General features: G+C 36.8%; 1 protein-coding gene across 4 annotated transcripts in view; it reads left to right on the top strand.

The window, feature by feature from the left end:
- shroom3 (shroom family member 3) overlaps positions 1-21,662 on the top strand; it is a 70,522-nt gene that overhangs the window by 21,462 nt on the left and 27,398 nt on the right. For 2 of the 4 annotated variants that reach the window (XM_077194266.1, XM_077194263.1), the window contains exon 3: positions 18,464-18,562. Coding sequence is in view for 2 of the 4 variants with exons in the window: in XM_077194263.1 (XP_077050378.1) it covers positions 18,464-18,562 (99 nt within the window). In the remaining 2 variants the exon portion in view is untranslated. Of the gene's footprint in view, positions 1-1,869; positions 2,021-7,526; positions 7,716-18,463; positions 18,563-21,662 lie in introns of those variants that run through there. The other 2 variants (XM_077194265.1, XM_077194268.1) reach the window with 2 other exon arrangements.

The raw sequence follows: 21,662 nt of genomic DNA, 5'->3' as shown, positions 1-21,662 counted from the left end.
TGAGCTGGACAAGAGCCACACTAGTTGTAAGCTTTGTAGAATAAAACTAAAATATTTCGGCAACACAACAAATGTGAGAAGCCATATGACAGGTTTCCACCCAGAGGAGGGAAAACACTCGGCTGTACCAGATCCGTTTCTCTCTATGGCTCTGGGCTGTGCCGGTGTTCAGACGATTTCTGCTGCCCTTGTCGAAAAATGCTACCCAAACGCGAATCGATCACAGATAATGTTGATTCATTCTCTATTGTTTCAATAATGGTGTAAATCTCACAATATTATGACATCGTTATTTCATCTTAATTAGGGTAAGTGTATGGGGCGCATATCTTGATATTTTAAATGAACTAGCAATTATCACATTTGATATAACAAGTAAAACTGATATTATTATATGAAATAAAATTATAATAAAATTCGAAGTTAAGAGTACAGTATAATGTACTGTTTTTTTTTTTTAAACGGTGTGAAAAGTAAAAATTATCATCAAATATTCATCTTTGACCTGTCAAAGTTTCCTACAAGTCTCCACAGCAAGGATGCATAGATTTATGGGTGTGGTAAGCAGAAGAAAAATGAGTCTGCACATGCGCATAACCAGTAAGTAGCACATCTCGATGGGTAGCATGATTCGTCAGAACACCTGTTGTTGTTATATTATTAATTTACTACAAGTATGCTGCTAGTTCAGGCACACATTTATTTTCCTGTTGGTTCTTTGCAATGTTAATAAAATATATTGTACGTTAATTATTTATTGGTCATTACTTTGTACTTTTAAAGCAAAGTATTTATATTCACACACACACACACAAAAAGATTCAGATAATCGATAATCACTTTAGAATCGAATCGCAGGCCTCTGAATCGTAATCGAATCGAATCGTGAGGTGCCTAGAGATTCCCACCCCTAATACACTACAAAGGTTTGCGGCCTGTAAGAAGGAAGTCTCTTATGATCACCTAAGCTGCATTTATTTATTGGAGAACAGTGGCAATTTTAAAAGTTTTCTATTTTAATATTTTCTATTTCAGTGTCACATGGTCTTTCGAAAATCATTCTGATATGCTGATTTGAATATTTTTTATTATTATCGATGTTGAAAACCTTTTAACTGCTTAATATTTTTGTGGAAACCATGTTTCTTTTTTCAGAATTATTTGATGAATAGAAAGTTTTATAGATAACAACATTTATTTGACATGGAAATCTTTTGTAACATTATAAATGTCTTTACTTTCACTTTTGTTCAAATGAATGCATCCTTGCTGAAGAAAAGTGTTAATTTCTCACAAAAAAAAACTTACTGACCATAAACTTTTGAACGATAGTGTATACAGAATACAACAAAGTCAGAACAGCTCAGCAGTGGAACAGTCTGGTGAAGGAGGATGTTGATTTACATATGAGTCCAGAGGTCAAACATCGGTGGGAAGGAGGGAAAGAAAACACAAAGGAAAGCTCAACAATTCGAACACAAACTCTTTTTGGTACTCCAGGTTTCCTTCAGTTTCTTTTCTCGTGGTCGTTTTCTGTGTTGACTCTGTTAAGCCTTGTGTGATCTCTCTTGCCTGTCAGAGTCAAGCCTCAAAGACAGATCCAACAAGCCCGTCTTAGTCTCAGCAAAAGCCCCGGCGGGCCCGGCAACGGTTGCCGTGTGGCCTATGACATCATCGCCTCGCCATTCAGGAAGAGTTATACAAGAGAAAGGACTTGAGACTGTGTGTCAAAGGGGGAAGGTATCTGAGAACGTCAGCTCTCGCTGATGGTGAAGTGATGTGCAACTTCCACGATTTTCCAAGGATAAAAAGATCAGACACTTTTATGAATAGACCAGACTCTATTGGGTCCAAATAATCGTGGAGATCTTTAGTTATGTCCAGAGGAAGCAAGCCTAAAGCCTCTTACAGCTTATTAACCACTTTTAAGAGCGTTCGTTCAAGCTCATGAATGCTTGGAGAGATCAGATTTCAGTCCAGATTAGATGAAGGATACAGAGGTGTTTGTTGAATCAGCCAGGTATGTAAAACACATGAATGATTCACAGTGGTAGAAATAACCATTTGGTTAATGTGTTTGGGTTTTGTATGCAAATTTGGAAGTGGAATTTAAAAGTTTTTATAGAGTAATCCTGTTCCAGAAGAAATTTTGATTGCTTTCTCTTAAGGCATGTCATTCCTGCACCACTATTGGCACCTATCAGAATAGCTAAAATTTTCAAACAGGTTTCCCGAACACCATAGTCTTTCATTGGTTGGAAAACTGGTAGTTTCACCCCAAACTCACACCGTTTGTTGAGCTAATGCTTTTTCTGGAGTGCTGCAGTGATGACATATTTTTGTAGGCCAACCTGTTTAGTTTGCCTCATCCTGGTTCCCTCAACAAAAAGCTTAAAGGATTTTCCCATTGTCTTTTGAATTATTGCAGAATAATAAGCTCTGTGACCCACAAAATGTTAGGTTTATTACATGTTTTTTTCATTATGATAATCTTACAAATGAATGCAACTTTTTTAGGGGTGTCACGATTCATCGATTAAATTCAAGTACTCGATTTAAAAAAATCCTGTTTTGTGTCAAGTAACCGAATACAGAATACAATACAACCAAAATACAGAAAGTGGGGCATTCCACGGACAAGAAACCATGAACTGCATTATTAGACCGTTTTATAAGGCTGCACATTAAAACAATTTAAAAACTATTCTATAGCTAAGTGCTATTTGTAAATTCACAAAGGCATATATGCCCCGCAGGTTTAATATGCATGTGCTTTATTTACATGCCTGTAGGTTACTTTCATGAATCTCAGAGTATCTTCACACTCAGTAAATGATGCTCCACATGAACTGCTATATACTGCTATTTACATGCGTGGAGCGCGTCTACAACTCCATCTCTGCATATGCTGTGCATTTGGTTAGCTTATAACGTTCATCTAACGTTCATCATTTATAAGGCGAACCTTTTATAAACCTACGTCAACACAGGAGAATATATCAAAATGTTTCTAAATATGCAAAACGTTCAGCAGTAACAACACCAGGCCTTTGGAACCCTCTGCAGGCATTTCTAATAATAACTTGCATAAGATGATTGTTTATATAATGTTTTTTAACAATGTTGTTCTATGAAACCATGATTACTTGCTTTTGATACTTTATTTGAACCGAATATTATTGACTCATTGTTAGGTCTTTGCTTAAGTCTATTTTTACCACACAAACAAAATTTGATTACTTGATTAATGGTTAAAATAACGACCAATCACCAAAATAATCAATTGTGACAGCCCTACAACATTTTATGAATTTTCCAGTTAAAAGCTGAACGTAAGCTGTAAACAAACTACACTTTCGACAACCCTTTATTTAAAGGTACATTATGTAACTTTGTGCCCTCTAGTGGTTAAAAAAACAAAACCGCATGCATTTTGTGGAAGAACATTGTTTTGGTCTCTCTTTTTTTCTCATCCATAACCTGGTTTATGAGGGTGATAGAGAGAAATATACCTTTCTTACCACTAAAACAGATAGTCAGTCTCAACATGACACTCGGGAGCACTGTAAATATTTAACAATGTCTTGTTAAATGATGCTTATGTGCCAAGAGCCTCCACCTAACACCTGCCTGCTTCTCTCGGCCTCTCCTCTCTCACCTCATTGGAAGACTAATTACAGGAATAAGAAACACAAGATATGTCCTGAATGGACTACCATCTTAGTTTACTGCATATTGCATAGTATATGCACTATTCTGCCTAATACATTTTTAAAAAAAATTGTACGTGGAGGATAACGCATTCTGAAACAATAAGCGCTAGTTTGCTACATTGCTGTTATATGTACATTTGTACTGTATGTTTATTTCAGCAGGGTTGTTTAGTTATCATCTTAGGAGAAAAAAATTTATTTTGAATTTTTATCACGTGTCAAATGTTAAACGCTCTGATCAAATAAGGATGTTAAAAATGGAATGGAAGGCCAGGTACAGTGCGTTGTGGGAAATTTACCAGTGAATGCATTGGATTTGCTTCAAAATTAGTTTTTATGGCTGTACACCTAAATAAAAAAATTGGTGTAGGAACAATTTTCACTCAGAAATTGCTACCAAACTTCACAAATAATTACAAAGAAAAGCCAAGTAACAATGAAATTTTGAAAAACTTAGAAAGATTTAAATTGCATTTTCTTGTAAAGACATATTCAGTAATCTTTACCGTATTTTCCGCACTATAAGAGGCACTTAAAAGCCTTTAAAGAACTCAAAAAATGACAGTGCGCCTTATAATCCGGAGCGCCTTATATATGGATCAATTGGTTAATAGGATCAATTGGTTAATAACGCTCCGCGTTATTAAATTCGCCCGCGAACTCGCGCTCGTGTCCATCTTATACCCGCTCTGTCAAACGGCCAGTTCAACCTCGTATACATCAGGTTATGTGTGTAAGTCACGTGCCTGCTCACGAGCGCTCACTCTTACTAACAGACATACGAACAGACACACTGTCCTCCTCGGTGCTGCTCGCGCGTCACAGAATGTTCATAAAGCGATCCCCGTTCACAGTAACCGGGTCGTCTCATTCAAAACAGCCAGCTGTTGCTGTCAGCGAGCCGCCGCACATGAATACTCGTATGAGTCAGGCTGGGAATGTAAGTTACGTGCCCGCCCCAGCGCGCTCACGCTTACTAATAAACGCCTCACCTCCGTCGCCGCGCACCCACTAAATTCCCTTTAGCACATCTAGTGGATGCATAACGCAAACCCAGTCAAACGTTTGCCTGCAGTATCTTATGCGCCTTATAATCCGGTGCGCCCTATATACAGTTAATGTTCTAAAATAGGTCATTCATTGAAGGTGCGCCTATAATCCGGTGCGCCTTATAGTGCGGAAAATACGGTAATTACAACTTTGTGTACAACTTACAGTGTAGCATTGTTCCTTTAAGGAGGATGAATTTTGAGGAACAATTACTTTTTCAAGACGATTTTAGTATGCTGACAGTGCGACAGGTAAAAGGTTAGTTAGCTAAACTCATTAATTACTCTCTCATGTCGTTCCAAGCCCGCAAGACTTTCGTTCATCTTCATATCACAAATGATGATCCTTTTGATGAAATCTGAGATTTTCTGTACCTCCATTGACAGCTACAACTTTGACGCTTCAAAAAGTTAATGAAGAGATCGTAAAACTAGTCCGTGATGAATTGAGCGGCTTAGTCCAAATTTTCTGAAGAGACTCGATCGCTTTATATGATGAACAGATTTAATTTATTTTTTATTCACATATAAACGGTGATCAGCGAACATAAACAGAAGCTCAACCGAACCTGCTTGATGCGCAAGAACAAACCTCATTGGTTCTTGCGGAAGCTCAAATGAGCTGCGTAACACGAGAATGAACCTCATTGGTTCTTGTGGAAAATCTAATGTATTCTCTTTTAAGCTCCAGGCCTAAAATGAATGAAATATCTATAAACTCACTACTTAGACAACCAACAACGATTTTCAATTGGTGAGTTTATTGCAAACACAATCACATTCGGCAAAAATGCTACCTGACTGGTCCAGAGATGTGCTGCAGACTTGCCTGTCCTGTGAAACACAACCAAGGGCTTCAGGTTTGTTGTTGTGACCTGGCCTGTATGACATTGATCTTGAAGCCACTGTAAAGTAAGGTTTAATTATGTCCACTAAGTGTTTAATCAAACATTTGCATGTGTGCATGCATGAAGGGCAGGTTATGGTTTAATAAGACATGATGCAGTTGGTGAGGTTCTACCTGAACACTCACACACACACACACACACACACGTGTATCCAACCGCACATCGGGACATCTGAACCTTAGCACACACCTGAAACTGATCACATGCTAATGTGGACCTGGACCTGTTTTATGATAGACTGGTCGGAGCATTAGATACTAGCAGACACCTTTGGTTTGTTTATATAAACACAGGGAAATGGATCAGTATTATTATGGCAGTTATACAGCTTGTTGCATAACGCGTTTCGGTGCACTCTGTCAGACCACTATACAAATAAGATTGGAATAGGGAGAGAGGGAGAGAGAGACACTGGCTTATAAATGGCCTTTTATTTGTCCTGTTGATGAGACTGCCAGAAACAGTGAGAAATAAAAAGAGAGATGTGGAAAAACTCTAATTAAGCCCAATGATTGAGGGTTTCCTCAAGGCATTGGCTGTTTGTTTGATCTATCTATCTATCTATCTATCTATCTATCTATCTATCTATCTATCTATCTATCTATCTATCTATCTAATTAACATTAAATATGTTCTTATCGGCTGTAATTTTGTTGGTTCACACAGCATTTTGCTTTCAGCGAGGCAAAACGTATGCACAACGCTGTGTCTAAATAGGTCACATTGTCAGAGTCACATTACTGCGGCATCTGATGCAAAGATCTCAGTTTTTAATTTGAGCTTTTCTAGCTAACAGGCCCAGATGCTGTTTATTGCGTTTTACTCCCATCTGTGATGTGAACACCCTCCTCCACCCACATACAAGCACATTTGTAGCCGGTAACACCCCCTCGTTTGGACTGAATGCTTTGTGGTGGTCAAGGTTTGTATGTTTCTATGGTGACGGTCAGCTCAACTCGCACAGATGCAAGGCGCAGGATTCAAAACAGGTGTGGAATAGGATGGGTTTTCCTTATTCCCACCTGTTCCTGTAATTGCCACTCACCTGCCCTTATATATATATATATATATATATATATGAAAGGGCAGGCAGGTGGTCCTATTCTTTTTGAAAGGAAGTCTCTTATACTCATCTTGGCTGCATGTATTTGATCAAAAATACTGGAAGAATTGTAATATTGTTAAGTATTGTAACAAAAACAACTAAAAATCCTGTATTATGTATGCCAGGCCAGTAGTTGCCGAGGTCTGAATTCAAATTAGTTGGTGATGTTAGAATACTGGTGCAGTAAATCTACACTTTGTGCTGCTCAATGTACTGTATTTTAATGCTTCACGAGCAAACACAGTCCTGTAGACCACCATTGTTGTTTTGGTTGCGTATGCCTATGGACTGAACATATATTACACATGTGCATGATGTCACTGTTTTTACAAATCCACATTTTTGTAGTTTACCAGAGACGATAACTTGCATTTGGAAACCATTTTCAAAAGTTTGCATTTGCAGGTCCTTAAAACACCGTTGTCGTGTAAATGAACGGCCAAAATGCATCAAATGTATATAAAATGTGATGGAAGGTGAAAGTGAGGACATGAACTCAGATGTGAAACTGGTTGAGTCACCACAGGTAAAAATATTTAAATGTCCATTAGCATGAGCTTCAATGAGAAAAAGTGAGGGAAAAGAAAGAGGCAGAACAAGGGGAAAGAAAAACAGAGATAGAGAGAGAGTTAGCCTGAAGGCAGGACGAGAGGAACCTGCTCTGTGACATCACCGCTGTGGCTTTCAGTCAGCCCTGCGGCTCCTCTGATTGGCTGAGAGGACGCAGTCGTTTGCCTCTGATGTGTCACCCGTGTTTGAGAGCGAGCAACAGAGAGATGTTGTTCTTCCCCTACTAGTGTGGAGTCCGTGTGCAGTATGTGGAGTCAGTCTCTTTTAAACCTCAATGAGTGAAGTTAGGATTTATTTCCTGTTGCTCTGGATTTTTGACTGCAGGTTTGTTTAGGTCTGTGCTAGGACAGACACTTCATCAGCGTGACAGGTACTGTAATCCCATTCACATACATGCATTTAAAACAGGTAGAAGTAGTTTCTTTCTGTGTTTCTATAATCTCACTGCTGTGTCTAACAAAGTGTCTTTGTTTGGAATAAAGCACACTACTGTTATATATCATTATATAAATAGGTAGCTGGCAAGCGACAGCAGTGACTCAATCGAAACTTGTTTAAAACCACATTTTTCGAATTACTATGCAATGCATGCCGTTTTTATGACCTTGTTATTCTGTGATTACATGGAATATTTGTAGCGTAAAAATGTCATTAGTCACTTTGTTAGACTATTAAGTGAGCTGTCAAAAGAAACCATCTAAAATATTAAGTTTAACCTTGATCTTGCGACACAAAAGTTAATTTGCATGTTATATATCACTAGCCCACAATTTGTTGAACTAGTGAAGCTTCCAGGTGCATTTGGCTGAATATTTAACAGATCACTAATATTGCATATATGAATGAGATCATGGTGTGATGGCTCTGAGTTTGGTTACTGTGAGAAAGTCGTTTTGTTTTGCATAGAATTGCATATGAACTCCCTGTTTCCATATGCAAATGAAAGGCTTGTCTGTGTTGAGTTTGTGTTGAATAGACTGCGAAAAATTATTTACTGATATTCAAATGAAATGCTGCTGTTCGTCACTGTGTTTTCAGCTCAGTTTATAGGTTTAATGGTTGTTTGGTTAGGTAAAAGGCATTTATTTATTTATTTATTTATTTATACAGCACTGTATACAATACAGATTGTTTTAAAAGCACCTTCACGTTAAACAGGAGTGTTAATGTTGTCATTATTCAATTCAATTTAGTTCAATGTTGTTTCAGTTCAGATCAATAACAGTGTCAATGTTGCAAAGTTCATAAATTCCAGTTATCATCAGACATAATTCTCATTGCTTTTGTGTTTGATAAATACTGATCAGATAAATTATATAATCTGATCTCTTTTATTCTTTTTAAAAAGTAATATATATCATCATTTTAAAGGCATAGTACACAAGTTTTGCCGCTAGATGTCGCTATTTCAAAACTGTAACACATGCGTAGCCACAGTTGGCCGCTGCCGCTCCTTTCATTTTGTTGTTTATTTTTATTTTACGATTAAAGTTACGTTTACAGGTTCCCACCTCCTTCCCTGAACTTGAACTTTGTTACAGTTTTGTTTGATCACTTAAATTCACTTTAAAGGGTGGGAATCTTTTGGTACGTCACGATTCGATTCATATTGATTCTTGAGTTCGCGATTCGATTAAAAAATTGATTCTCGATTTTGAATCAAATTTCGATTCGATATATGTATTGATTTGATTTTAGTTTACTGTTTGTTACTTTTCCTATTTGACTGTGGTAGACAGTTTAAATGGTCTTGAAGTGAAAAATCCCACTGAATCAAATGTGAACCTTCAAATTTATTTTATTTTTCTTCCCACATTAGTCAACCCAATATTATTATTGCGCTGTTTGCAATCATTACACACATGACTGGCAGTCTTCTGTAATAAATTAAGGCAGGCGATTTTATTTTATTTTTGATATTAAAAATAGGAATAAAACAGCAAATTACAAACAATAGGACACATAAAATAGAATTTTTTTACAAATTACATTTTTCAAAAGTCTTTCAGGTACAGTAGCCTACAGGCTTGTTTAACATTAAGAAATACAGAAATTGAATAATAAAATGTAAATGAAACACTGAATAGTCTTCACTGTATGAATTAAATATAAATTGATTCATATTACCCCCCAGGGGTCTGAGGGGTTTTCTGGGTCCTGGAGGTGTTCTGACATGCTCTGACATTTGTGCTTTTTCAGTTATTTATAAACATGTTAATGGCAAAGGTGTAAATTCACTCTATATAGCACAAACAGGGCTACCGTAATATATGAGCAACATGTATGTACATGTTACTATTTTTGAGAGAATATTGTTTATGCATGGTTATTGAAAAAACTAAAACTTCTGTGTCTGAAATAAGGCCACAAAACACATACTAAATATGTGTCTACAAGACTTTTGACTAATGGGTGTTGTTGCCTAGAGTTTTTACTTCAAAATGATCTGAAAATCATCCTGCTTAATCATTTACACAAAACAATACATTGATTTAAATTTTATAGGACACCTTTTGTTTGGGAAGGCAATATGCGTGGAGGCGTGTTCACACCTGAGAAGACAAAGGCTGGATAATGTGCCACATACATAATGAGCTGCATGTTAATTAGCCTTTCACACAGGTGTGTCACAGGGTCCCAAAGAATGCAAGGACAAAAGAAGTTATCTATATATACATATTTTACAATTAGAAATTGTAACCAATTACAAATAGGTTACAATTACAACAACAATTACATTTTTAACAATATTTCAAGTGTATTTCTTTGTAAAAAGTATACATTTTATCATACGTATTAAAAAAGGTAAGGATTCATTATTTTGAATATTGGAACAAACACTATAATAACATCTTAGTTGATAATTCAATATACCTACTTTATTTTTGACAAAACATCATATAGTATATTTAACATGAGCAGAAATTGGTGAACAAAAGCTTACCTATTTAATGTGACAGTAGTCTTTTTTTACAGTCAAAACTTTATAATCTATCCACAACTAATCACAAAATCTTGTCTAAACATTCAAATTTAGTCTGTACCATATTGTGTATGATATATTAGCATATACATGTTAATTTGCATTTTGTTGCTTATACAGACATTTTTATTTCAACATATTTCAGTCTATTTTACTCATCTTAGTAGGCTATAGCAATATAGTTTGGATGTGTTCATGTAAATTTAATAACATGTTTACTAATATAGATGCGAGAGTGAATGAACGGCACAGACACGTGCTGTATAACTGTAGTAAACAAAGCGCGAGCCTGTGCCGTTCATTCATCATTTAGCCAACACACAGACACGCAATTCATATTTAAACAGTCTTTTTGCGGTTTATAGACACTATTCAATATCGTGACTATCGTGAACAAAGCACTTGAGAATAAATGACTTACTACATCAGCTGGATCCGTTGCTCCTCGAAATGAAACTACCAGCACTTCTGGTACATTTTCCAGGGTTATTAGATAGTATTATTCCTCACAGGGTAGGGATACGCTGTGTTCACAGCGGTAGTAAGGAACTTACTAAACATGATTTTATAATCCAGCTGGTGGGCGTTGGCATGTTTGCATGGCTTGCCTTAGATCATTTGCGTTTGAATACCGCGCGCTCTCCGTGGGCGTGGCACATTATCGCGTAATGAGGTATAATGAGCTGGAAAGAAAAATACTGACATCTCTCTTTTCATAGTGAGTGATTTTTTTGTTGTTGATTTTTTTAATTTTTTAACAATTTTTTAATTAACATTAATGAAACAGACGGCAACAGTTTGTGGGGCTGCTGTCCCTGTGCATGGATCTAATTTACTGTTACACCCTTGATTTTCTCCTGTTTACTTTCGCATAGGACATAACAGACTGTGTTTACATGAATGCTCCACGCGATGTGCATTTTGACAATTGTGTGTATTTGATCGTGCAAGTGCAATGAACTGAAAGAGTAGTGAAATTGAAATTGCATGCATCTGTGCTCTCGCTTCAGCAGTGTCCGTCAGCGTGCTACTCGAGCACCACATTGAGTCCTTTTTCGCGGCTTATTGTGATTAATAACACTCTAACGTCAATAACTTCAAGCAGTACTGCGTAAGTTAAAGAAATGTAACACTAGAAAATCGATATTTGAAATTTGTAGGGCCCTCGACTAAAGATTTTTCTAGTCGACCAGTGGTCGTTCATTTAAGCGATTAGTCGATTAATCGTGCGTGTACATTAATAAGCCATAAATCATAGTAATGAGCCTTTAATTTCTTATATATAACCCACAGCCTAATCAGCGCTCAAACGGACACACAAAGCTTACTGCAACATTTGCTCACCTGTCTCATAAAACACTATATATTAAAGCGTCTTTGGTTTCCACGGAAGTCGAGTGTATGATGTCACTGACAGGCAACACAATGACACAGGCCATTACACTGGATAGAAATTGTGGATTTCTCTGGATTTTAAACTTTGTTGGAAACATTTGCGAAAATGTACACAAGTCAAAAAAATATATAAAAAATGTGTAGTGGTTTTTTGATATCTTATTCCCAAAATTTTACTTGCCTTTTAAGTAGTGATGTTTTTTTATTAGTAGCTGTCATAGCGGTTTATTTATAGTGTAGCCATCTAAATTTTCAAATGGGTAGCTTTATCGAAAAGACAAAAACACCGTTTGGAAAATGGATTCATGATGTGCTTTTGGACACATGACTGTGTTTGGAGCAGCGTAAGGTAGATTATTGCTGTGCACATTTGTTTGACTCGTCTGGAACGATGTGTTTTGCACCTGCATCTAGAACCAAAATTCATGAGGTTTATTGTCCATAGACGAGAGAACGCAAAACACTGCATAATGAACAGCACGATACTCCGAAAAGCACAAGTTAATACTCTCTGGCATGTAGGAATGAGGATTGTTTTTATGATTTTACGTTGTTTTAGGCTGCTGCAAACCGAGCAAGAGCAAGGCTAGAAGATGGAGCCAATGCAGGATAAAGAGAAGAGATAAAGGAAGAGGTGTTCATCCAGAATGCAGTTAGTAAGTCAGGTTACCGTGTTTGTTTTTTAGGGGGAGTCACTAAAGGTCAGCGTGTTTGGTTGTCACTTAATTTATTAGCAAAGCTTTGTTGAACTTCTGGTGTGGCTTCAAAGTGTAAAGAGCACTTAATCCCCAAAGTGAATATTCCATGTAAAGCTCCTGTTGTTTTTATCATCTCTTATTTTTCATCTGTATCCCTTTGTTCTCTTCCTCTGCCAGAGTATTTTGTCTCTTCCTGTTCTCCGCTGATATCGGGTTCCTGTTTTTTCTTTCATTTGGGGGTTGTGTTCAGTGACCGAGGGCAGGCATGCAGGGGAGATGAACTGAAACGGTGTCTTCCAGCAGCCCAGAAGATGCAAACAAGATGTTCATATTTTCTGATCAAAATTGGTCTCCTTCGCTAACCATGCGTAAAACTTTTGCATAAACGTTTTCATGCATGAATTTGCACTTAAGTTTGGAGACAATTTAAAGCTAATTAAAATAAATTAAATATTAAACAAATGGAATACCTAAGTGACCATACAGTGACACTGGAATCATTTATATACCTGATAAATATAATTATATATAAAATATAATTATATTAATAGCATCATATTCTGATCATTGTTAATTGATTCCTGATAGCATTCAATTTGACTATGGTTATATTATAAAGAGATAAGGTCGTCAAGACAAAACTTTTATGCTGTCCTGAGAAAGCCTGACCATAAGCCTGAAGTAGTTTGAATATTATATTATATTTAGTAGATTGTTATTTTATAATAATAATAATTATTATTATTATTATTAGTATAAATTGCTGATTAATCCAGATTATTCAATTTCTAGAAATTGAATAACTAGTTGACCCTACAGTAATTCTGGCATAGTTTTTGAATATATTCTGCATCTTTCTTCATAGTTTTTTGGAATTTAGAAGAAATTCATGTTTGCACAAACTTTTTGTGAATCCACTGTAAATGTTCAACTCTTTTTATCCCGTTATTGGTGAATGAGACCCAATGTGAATGGTTCATGCTGTGCACGGGTTGCCACCACGATGCAAGCTTTGTTTATCGTGTCGCTATGCAGTTGCTAGGTTATACTGGTTGGCTGTCTCATGTAAAAACAAAGTAAAAAAAAAAACAAAAAAACATTATGCTGGACACTGTTTTGCATAAGCTTCCAGATTATATTGATTGTGTTAATCAGATACATAGATAGGTCAGCTCTTCATCTTTGTATTGTTTAGGGAGAAGAGATGATATACAAGAGCAAATAACCTGATCAGCACTAATATCAGATTTCTAGTTGCACATAAAGTAAACAAAGTAATCCTATTTGACTTTTCTGTCATTCTTTTTTCTTCACGTGATGAAGTGACGTCTGTAAAAACAAATGCTTTCATTTCTTTGTTCTTTATGTTAATAGCATTCCTGCAGCGGGTCAAGCTGGTTTAGCTTCAAACACTTTAACAGAATCTCTAAATGCAGGTGAAGGGTGTGTTCAAGGAGAACGGCATGTTTTTAAGGGAACGCCCCCTTGTTTGCCAGATTTGAAGTATGATGAAAGTGCAACTCTGTGCTGTTTTATATGGGTAATGTTTTCAAAACACTTTCTAATGTGCATGTTTAAAATGCATTTATTAAATTTTTTGGTCGAAAAAAACTTTAACATTATAAGTGAACATCAAGGACCATATTAAAATAAGAAGAAAGTCAATGTGTGTGTGTGTGTGTGTGTGTGTATATGCATCAATGTGTATATGTATACATCATTGTGTGTGTGTGTGTGTGTGTGTATATATATATATATATATATATATATATATATATTCTGCAGAATTCCATGTAGTTCTCTATAAAAATCAGTGGAGAAAATGTGGAAAAAGTCACCGGTTTCTAAGTTTCATCCGAATAACAATACAAAGATGTTTAACGAACCTCTAAAATGTATTTTGGGAACTTTTTAAGTTCCTCTGATCTTCCAGTCTTATGAAAGATCAGGGTGGGACGAGCGCTGGTGGTCTTCTTCGACCCCCTCTAAGCGACTGTCTCTGTTCAGTAATGCGCTTGTTCATCTTGTGCTCTGCGAAGAGTTCGGCTGTGCTCAGCGTTTATTATTGCGTTGCTGATTGATGTTGTGGTTGGGTGCGTTTCACTCGAGACGCATATAAACAAGAGAAGAGGTCAGATCTGTGTGGAAAGGGTCAAGTGTGTGGGTGGCATGGAATATTTACACACACACACACACACACACACACACACACACACACACACACACACACACACACACACACACACACACACACAACAACAGCCATGTGGAATTTGAACTCCTCCGTGTATTCACTGGTCAGTGAGAGTGATTTTCCTTTGTATGAAGTTCAAAAGAGACATTTATTTAAAAGATATTTAGCAAAAATGAACACTCATGAAGAAATCTGACCCTTACTGTCCAAAAATCAAAAGAGCCTATCCTCAAATGTGATTATGTATGGTCCCTACATATTTGTTTGATGAATAGAAAGTTCAGAAGAACTTTTATGCATCCTTGAGCGGCTTTTGAACGTAGGTGTATCTCTGAGCAGTATTGTGGGTTTACAGGAGGTTGCATGGTGGTCACGTCTCTATGGTGATCACTAAGGTCCTCCAGGGGGCAGGTATGCAAGGAATGCTGGGGCATTTGAGCCGAGGAGTTTAGAGATGCAGACGCTGGGATCTATATCAAATGTTGTTAATGTGTTGATCAGAGATGGTATATCAAGACTCGGCACTTCAATAAATATCCATGCATTTCACAGGCCACATGAAGTGATTAATAGAGATATAATTAGATTGTCTTTTCTGAAACGACTTCGAGCCAATGCATACTTACAGCAGTCGGGCCTATCACACCCTTTTGAAGAGAGAGTGATAAATCAAGCTTTAAAAAAGAAAGAACATTTAAAACGGGTATGTGAATGCTGTTCACTTTTAAAGGGATGGCATTTTCTCACGCTCATGTTGATCCAAATTTTATCTAGCAGAATGTCAAAGCTGCTCTATTCACTCAATCAATCATATGATATATTTTTTTTTTTTCGTGTCCAGTGCTAGAAAGAAAGAAAGTCATACTAGTTTTGGAATGACGTGAGGGTGCGAATTTATGTTTGTTTTTGTTTTTGTTTTTAGACTGAACTGTCTCTTTAAGTGAATGTTTATGTTGGGTTTGTTTGGAGCGTCTTTGTGTTGTCTTTTATTAGCTGTGTTAAACCTTTCAAAAAGCCTTTAAAAAGGGAGTGATGACACAGTCCCTAACTATAGGAATGCTGTGTCAACGTTACATGTGTTTCTCTCGCACCATTCCTCAGTGAGATGGAAGGGCTGCTGTTTTGCTGTCTGAGCTCTTGTAGTTGCAGCGTATGAAATAGTCTCAAAGCACTTGCCACACGAAATGCTTTGTAATATTTTTTTCTACAACAAATAAGCATTCAGTTTATAAAAAAAAATAAGGGGTCAGATTTGTTTTGTTCTGTTTTGAAAGAGATTAATACTTTTATTCAACAAGGATGCATTAAATTGATAAAAAGCAACAGTAAAACATTTATAATGTTACAAAAGATTTCTATTTCTAATAAATGCTGTTCTCTTTTTGTGAACCTCTTTTTATTATTATTTACAGGGCAAGATTTTCATGAAGACAAAAAAAGCGAGAAAAAAGAAACACCCTCCCAACACGCGAGCCACAAAGAAACATTCACACCATTTTAAAAATATATAAATAATAATAAATAAATGAATAATAAAAAAGGGAATCCAATGCTGTTCTTTTGAAATTTCTGTTCATCAAAGAATCCTGAAACTGTTTTATTATTTTCCACAAAAATAAGCTGCAAAACTGTTTTCAACAGTCGCTATGTTTCAATTCAGAGTTGCGATTTTAACTTGTGTGCAAAATTGGAATATCGCTTAAAGGTGCTCGAAGCGATGTCACACATTTTTTAGGCCAAACTTTTTTTGTCACATACAGCAAACATCTCCTCACTATCCGCTAGCTGCCTGTCCCCTGAACACATTGTAAAAAAACGCGGTCTCTGCAGACATCCCAGGCTCCACAAACGGCAACAAAAACAAACTGGGCTAACCCGCACCACGAAACATAACAAACTGTTCCAGCCAATAACCGACAAGAAGGATTTGGGGGTAGGGTTTGGGGGGTTAGTGCGCGGATGAGGAGGAGGGAGGGTTTAGCTAGCCTCCGTTTTGTTTGACAATACTTCGAACGTCAACTAGAAGTGACGTCACCCAACATCCCTTAGAGCACCTTTAATGTGTTTGTGAATAAAGCAGGTTTTCCATTCCATGTGTTCAAGAGAACAAAATCATCACTTCCTGGAAAACTGGCGCAAAATATCTAATAAAAATGGAAGTTGCTGCAATTGGGGAAGAAAATGTAAATCTTTTTTCCTACATCATCATAAATGACTATAGACAAAAGGCAATAAAATCTATTGTTAAATCTACAAGTTATTTTCTTGTGTTCTGATGCGGATGCCTGGTGTTTAAGAACGCTTCTAGGAGGAAATTAAACCAAATCGTTTTGATGACAAACTTTAGCTCAGGCATTTCAAAATGACCCAACCAAAATTTGCGATGCTGTGGGATGCGATTGGTCCACTGTAGGGCTGCACGAAAGAAAAATGCAGTATGCAATAACTCATTAAATTATCCGATATTCAGTATGCGATACGATAATGCTTAAAGTGTGTAAAATAAACTTAAGTGATATTTATAAATAACCTACATACATGTTTCTTATTGTTTATGTCAGAAGAAAGCATCCCTACAACTTCTGAAAGTGAGCAGCAATGTTTTACTGTAGCGTAAGCAAGTGTCATTTTAACATCAGTGTAAACCAGGGGGTTTATGGTTTCAGGTAGGCTTACATTAGGTTTATTTAACAGCAGAAACTGAACAATCAAATGTAAAAATAGAACGCTATTCGCTTAGTCTTCTCTTCACTGTATGAATTAAATAAATCCTGATTCTTATTAAAGTTACAAAAGTTATTCAGTCAAGAACAGGGAGTGATTTTCTCTTTGTCTTTTGTTCATGTTGCGATATGCATATTTCGATATAGTGCGCAGTCCTAGTCCCCTGGATAGTCCAGTTACCTAGTCACATCCTCAGAGGCAATGTCACATACCATAACATCATTTCCATTTCCATCCATAGAAAGTTATTTTGTTTGATTTATTCGATAAATGTGTTTCCATAGCAATGTATGTGTCTGTTTCTTATCGTATAAAAAATGTATCCGTCTCAATTAAGCACATACATTTTTTTTATGTGCATGTTTAGAATTTATGCGCATCTTGGCATTTCCATTACATATTTTTTGTTTATATGATATCCCAAAATGTGCATAAGAATAGGTGGATGGAGACATAGCTAGTGATAATAAGAAGAAGAAAGGAGATTATATCCATCTATCATGATAAATATAAATATGAAATGTGTATATTTATAATACTTTTACTTCAGAGCAGTGTACAGTAGACTTGGCTTCCCTATATCCTGTCCTTCAGGTTAATAGAAACTCTGTGTACGACATCCATGTGAGCATGTGGTGAATGGACTCCGGTGCCTCCTTTGTCAAATACGGCCACTACAACACAGCTTTTGAACTGAGTCAATCCCAAACGTGCACACAATACACTCACACGTGAATTTTTAAATGAGTTCTCACTCTCTGACCAACACACAGACACACATCATCTAAAGACACACAGACACACATCATCTACAGACACACATCATCTACAAAGTAACCAATGAGCTTATACTGTCTAGACTAGGGATGTGCAAAATTACATAATTTCACATTCAACTAGTCAAGCCCTGTATAGTTATATCCATCGCATGCATTTCTTGGGGAGATTCATATATGATGCAGGCGTCTTGACACTTTTTGTTGACCGGTTTTTAACTTAATGAGCTCATGGTTGTGATGTCATAAAAAAGTTCAAACGGACATTTGATCATATTTTGTTTTATTTTCAAAAAAGCTGGTTACAAGCACTTTAATTGTCTGCAAAACTTCTGTTTGTGTTTGTAGAGAGTGCTGCCCAGGACCTTGCTTTTCTGACCGGCGTCCTCTCAGTCCTTCCAGAGACGGCAGATGCAGCGGAGGAGTGAAACTACGCATCAAAAACAGGTGTGAAGTTAAATATCTTTGTAATTGGTCATGCCTGATTGCATCTGCACCAGTGTTTTATAATAGTTTGAATTTAGTTTAATTCCATATTTCCATATTTATTTTGGTTAAAATTATAAAATAATAATAGTAATAATGTAATCTATATAGGTTTTATTACATTTATATCCGTTTTAGTTAATCTAAGTGAAAATGAGTAATATTTACTTGGGGCACTTGCTGAAATAAATTAAGTTTAGGTTTTTTATATTTTATTTAGGGCTGTCACTAACGATTATTTTGGCAATCGAGTAATTTGTCGATTATTTTTGACGAATAATCGAGTAATCTTGATTTTTTTTTTTATATATAAAAATAGACCCAAGCCTTTAAAATGACTTAAAATACATATATAATAACAATGAGGCAATAATTATTGGTTCAAATAAAATATCAAAAGCAAGTAATCATATGGTTCTATAGAACAACACTGTTTTTAAAAAATTCATCTTATGTACATTATGTATTATAACAAATACCTGCTGAGGGCCCCAATGGCCTGGTGTTCTTACACTTTAAAGGATTTTACACGGATAATAAGGCGCACTGTCGTTTTTTGAGAAAATTAAAGGCTTTTAAGTGCGCCTTATAGTGCGGAAAATATGGTACATATTTTACACCACTGACAAGGGAAAATCTCTACTCACGGTGTTTATGGCTAGCTTCTAGCTTTCTGCGGCTTCTCTTTCAAGGTAGTGACGAAACGCGCTCTGTAGTGCTGTTTGTTCGCGTTCGGCTACGGTAGAAACATGACGTCACAATATGTCGACCTTCATAGAAGGGGGTGCCCGTGGTTATGTAGATATAAATGTCTCATTCTAAGGTAATAAAAACAGTACGTTTATTAAGTAAGTTCTTTATACACCACTGAAAACATAGTTATGGATGTCATATTGCATTTCTGTTAATAGATACTCAAAATTTTTACACATTGCACCTTTAAAGCACATATCTTAACATATCGCAATCAGTATATGTACAGTTTTCTATTGACTTAAAACATTCCGAGGTTTGATATTTTCAGATAATGACTGTTGTCAATAACAACGGCGCTGTATAACAAACTACTGTATATAAACTGCGACTGGCACCATCTTGCATCTACCTAGCGATTTTATTGAAATTACCTACTTGTCTTGTTGCCAGGACGATTGTTTTATACATCGTAATGGATTATAAATTAAGAAGCTGGATTTACATTATCCCTTAAATCTTAGGACTATTATTACAAACAAAACAGATAATAGAAAGATATATTTTGTCTATATAATACAAATAATAGAATTTTGGGGTATTATAATTATTATTTTTTTGTTGTAAGGCATTAAGAGACTCGACTCAGACTCGCGACAAAAGACTTCAGACTTGACTCGGAATCCAGTGATAAAGACTTCAGACTTGACTCGGACTCCATGATAAAGACTTCAGACTTGACTCGGACTCCATGATAAAGACTTCAGACTTGACTTAGACTCCAGTGATAAAGACTTCAGACTTGACTCAGACTTCAGACTTGACTCGGACTCCAGTGATAAAGACTTCAGACTTGACTTGGACTCCGGTGATAAAAATTTCAGACTTGACTCAGACTTGACTCAGACTCCAGTGATAAAGACTTCAGACTTGACTCGGACTCCAGTGATAAAGACTTCAGACTTGACTCGGACTCCAGTGATAAAGACTTCAGACTTGACTCATACTTGACTCGGACTCCAGTGATAAAGACTTCAGACTTGACTCGGACTTCAGACTTGACTCAGACTCCAGTGATAAAGACTTCAGACTTGACTCGGACTCCAGTGATAAAGACTTCAGACTTGACTCGGACTCCAGTGATAAAGACTTCAGACTTGACTTGGACTCCAGTGATAAAGACTTCAGACTTGACTCGAACTTCAGACTTGACTCAGACTCCAGTGATAAAGACTTCAGACTTGACTCGAACTCCAGTGATAAAGACTTCAGACTTGACTCGGACTCCAGTGATAAAGACTTCAGACTTGACTTGGACTCCAGTGATAAAGACTTCAGACTTGACTCATACTTGACTCGGACTCCAGTGATAAAGACTTCAGACTTGACTCGGACTTCAGACTTGACTCAGACTCCAGTGATAAAGACTTCAGACTTGACTCAGACTCCAGTGATAAAGACTTCAGACTTTACTCGGACTCCAGTGATAAAGACTTCGGACTTGACTCAGACTTGCCTCAGACTCCAGTGATAAAGACTTCAGACTTGACTCAGACTTGCCTCAGACTCCAGTGATAAAGACTTCAGACTTGAATCAGTCTTGACTCAGACTCCAGTGATAAAGACTTCAGACTTGACTCATTCTTGACTCAGACTCCAGTGATAAGCCACTTCAGACTTGACTCAGTCTTGACTCAGACTCCAGTGCTAAAGACTTCAGACTTGACTCGGACTCCAGTGATAAAGACTTCAGACTTGACTCGGACTCCAGACGAAAGACTTGTGAACATCTCTGGGAAACGGAACCTCACTTCTATTTTTGAATCTATGGGAAACAGGAAACAAACGTGTTTCTTACAGGAAAAGGAAGCGCTGAAGTGGATTTGGGTTTATGTTGTCCTTGACGGTCACATTAGGGTTGACTGTCATTACATCCCGTCTCCCTTTACTCTAAATCCACTGTTGCTGAGTAGTTTACAGGCTTTTAAGCGGATTTTTGGCGAGGGCAAGCTTGTGCTGTTGTCTCACATGCCAAAAGGAATCATTTTTTCTAGTTTCTCTCTGCTTCTTTTCCTCTCTTTCTGTGTGTAAATAAAACTGGAGTACTGTGTACAGATGCTGTAAACAGAGGCGACCTGATCGGAAATCTCACGTTCATCTGAATAAGGCTGTAATGGATAAGGGTGTCACAATTTCTATTTTAAATCGAAATCGATCGAAATTAATTCACAAACTCAAAAATCGAAATAAAAAATGGAATCGTCGATACTGCCACGCCCCCATGTCGCGCCCGTGATGGAAAGTTCGGATCGTTTTACTGACTCTATTGTTCAATCTCGTTCATCAAAATTAACTAATCTTTTTTCTA

This window comes from Siphateles boraxobius, unplaced genomic scaffold (genome assembly GCF_051911475.1).
Source record: "Siphateles boraxobius isolate OS27281-9 unplaced genomic scaffold, OSU_SipBor_1 11, whole genome shotgun sequence".
NCBI lineage: Eukaryota > Metazoa > Chordata > Actinopteri > Cypriniformes > Leuciscidae > Siphateles > Siphateles boraxobius.
This window is presented reverse-complemented; position numbering and strand designations above follow the sequence as displayed.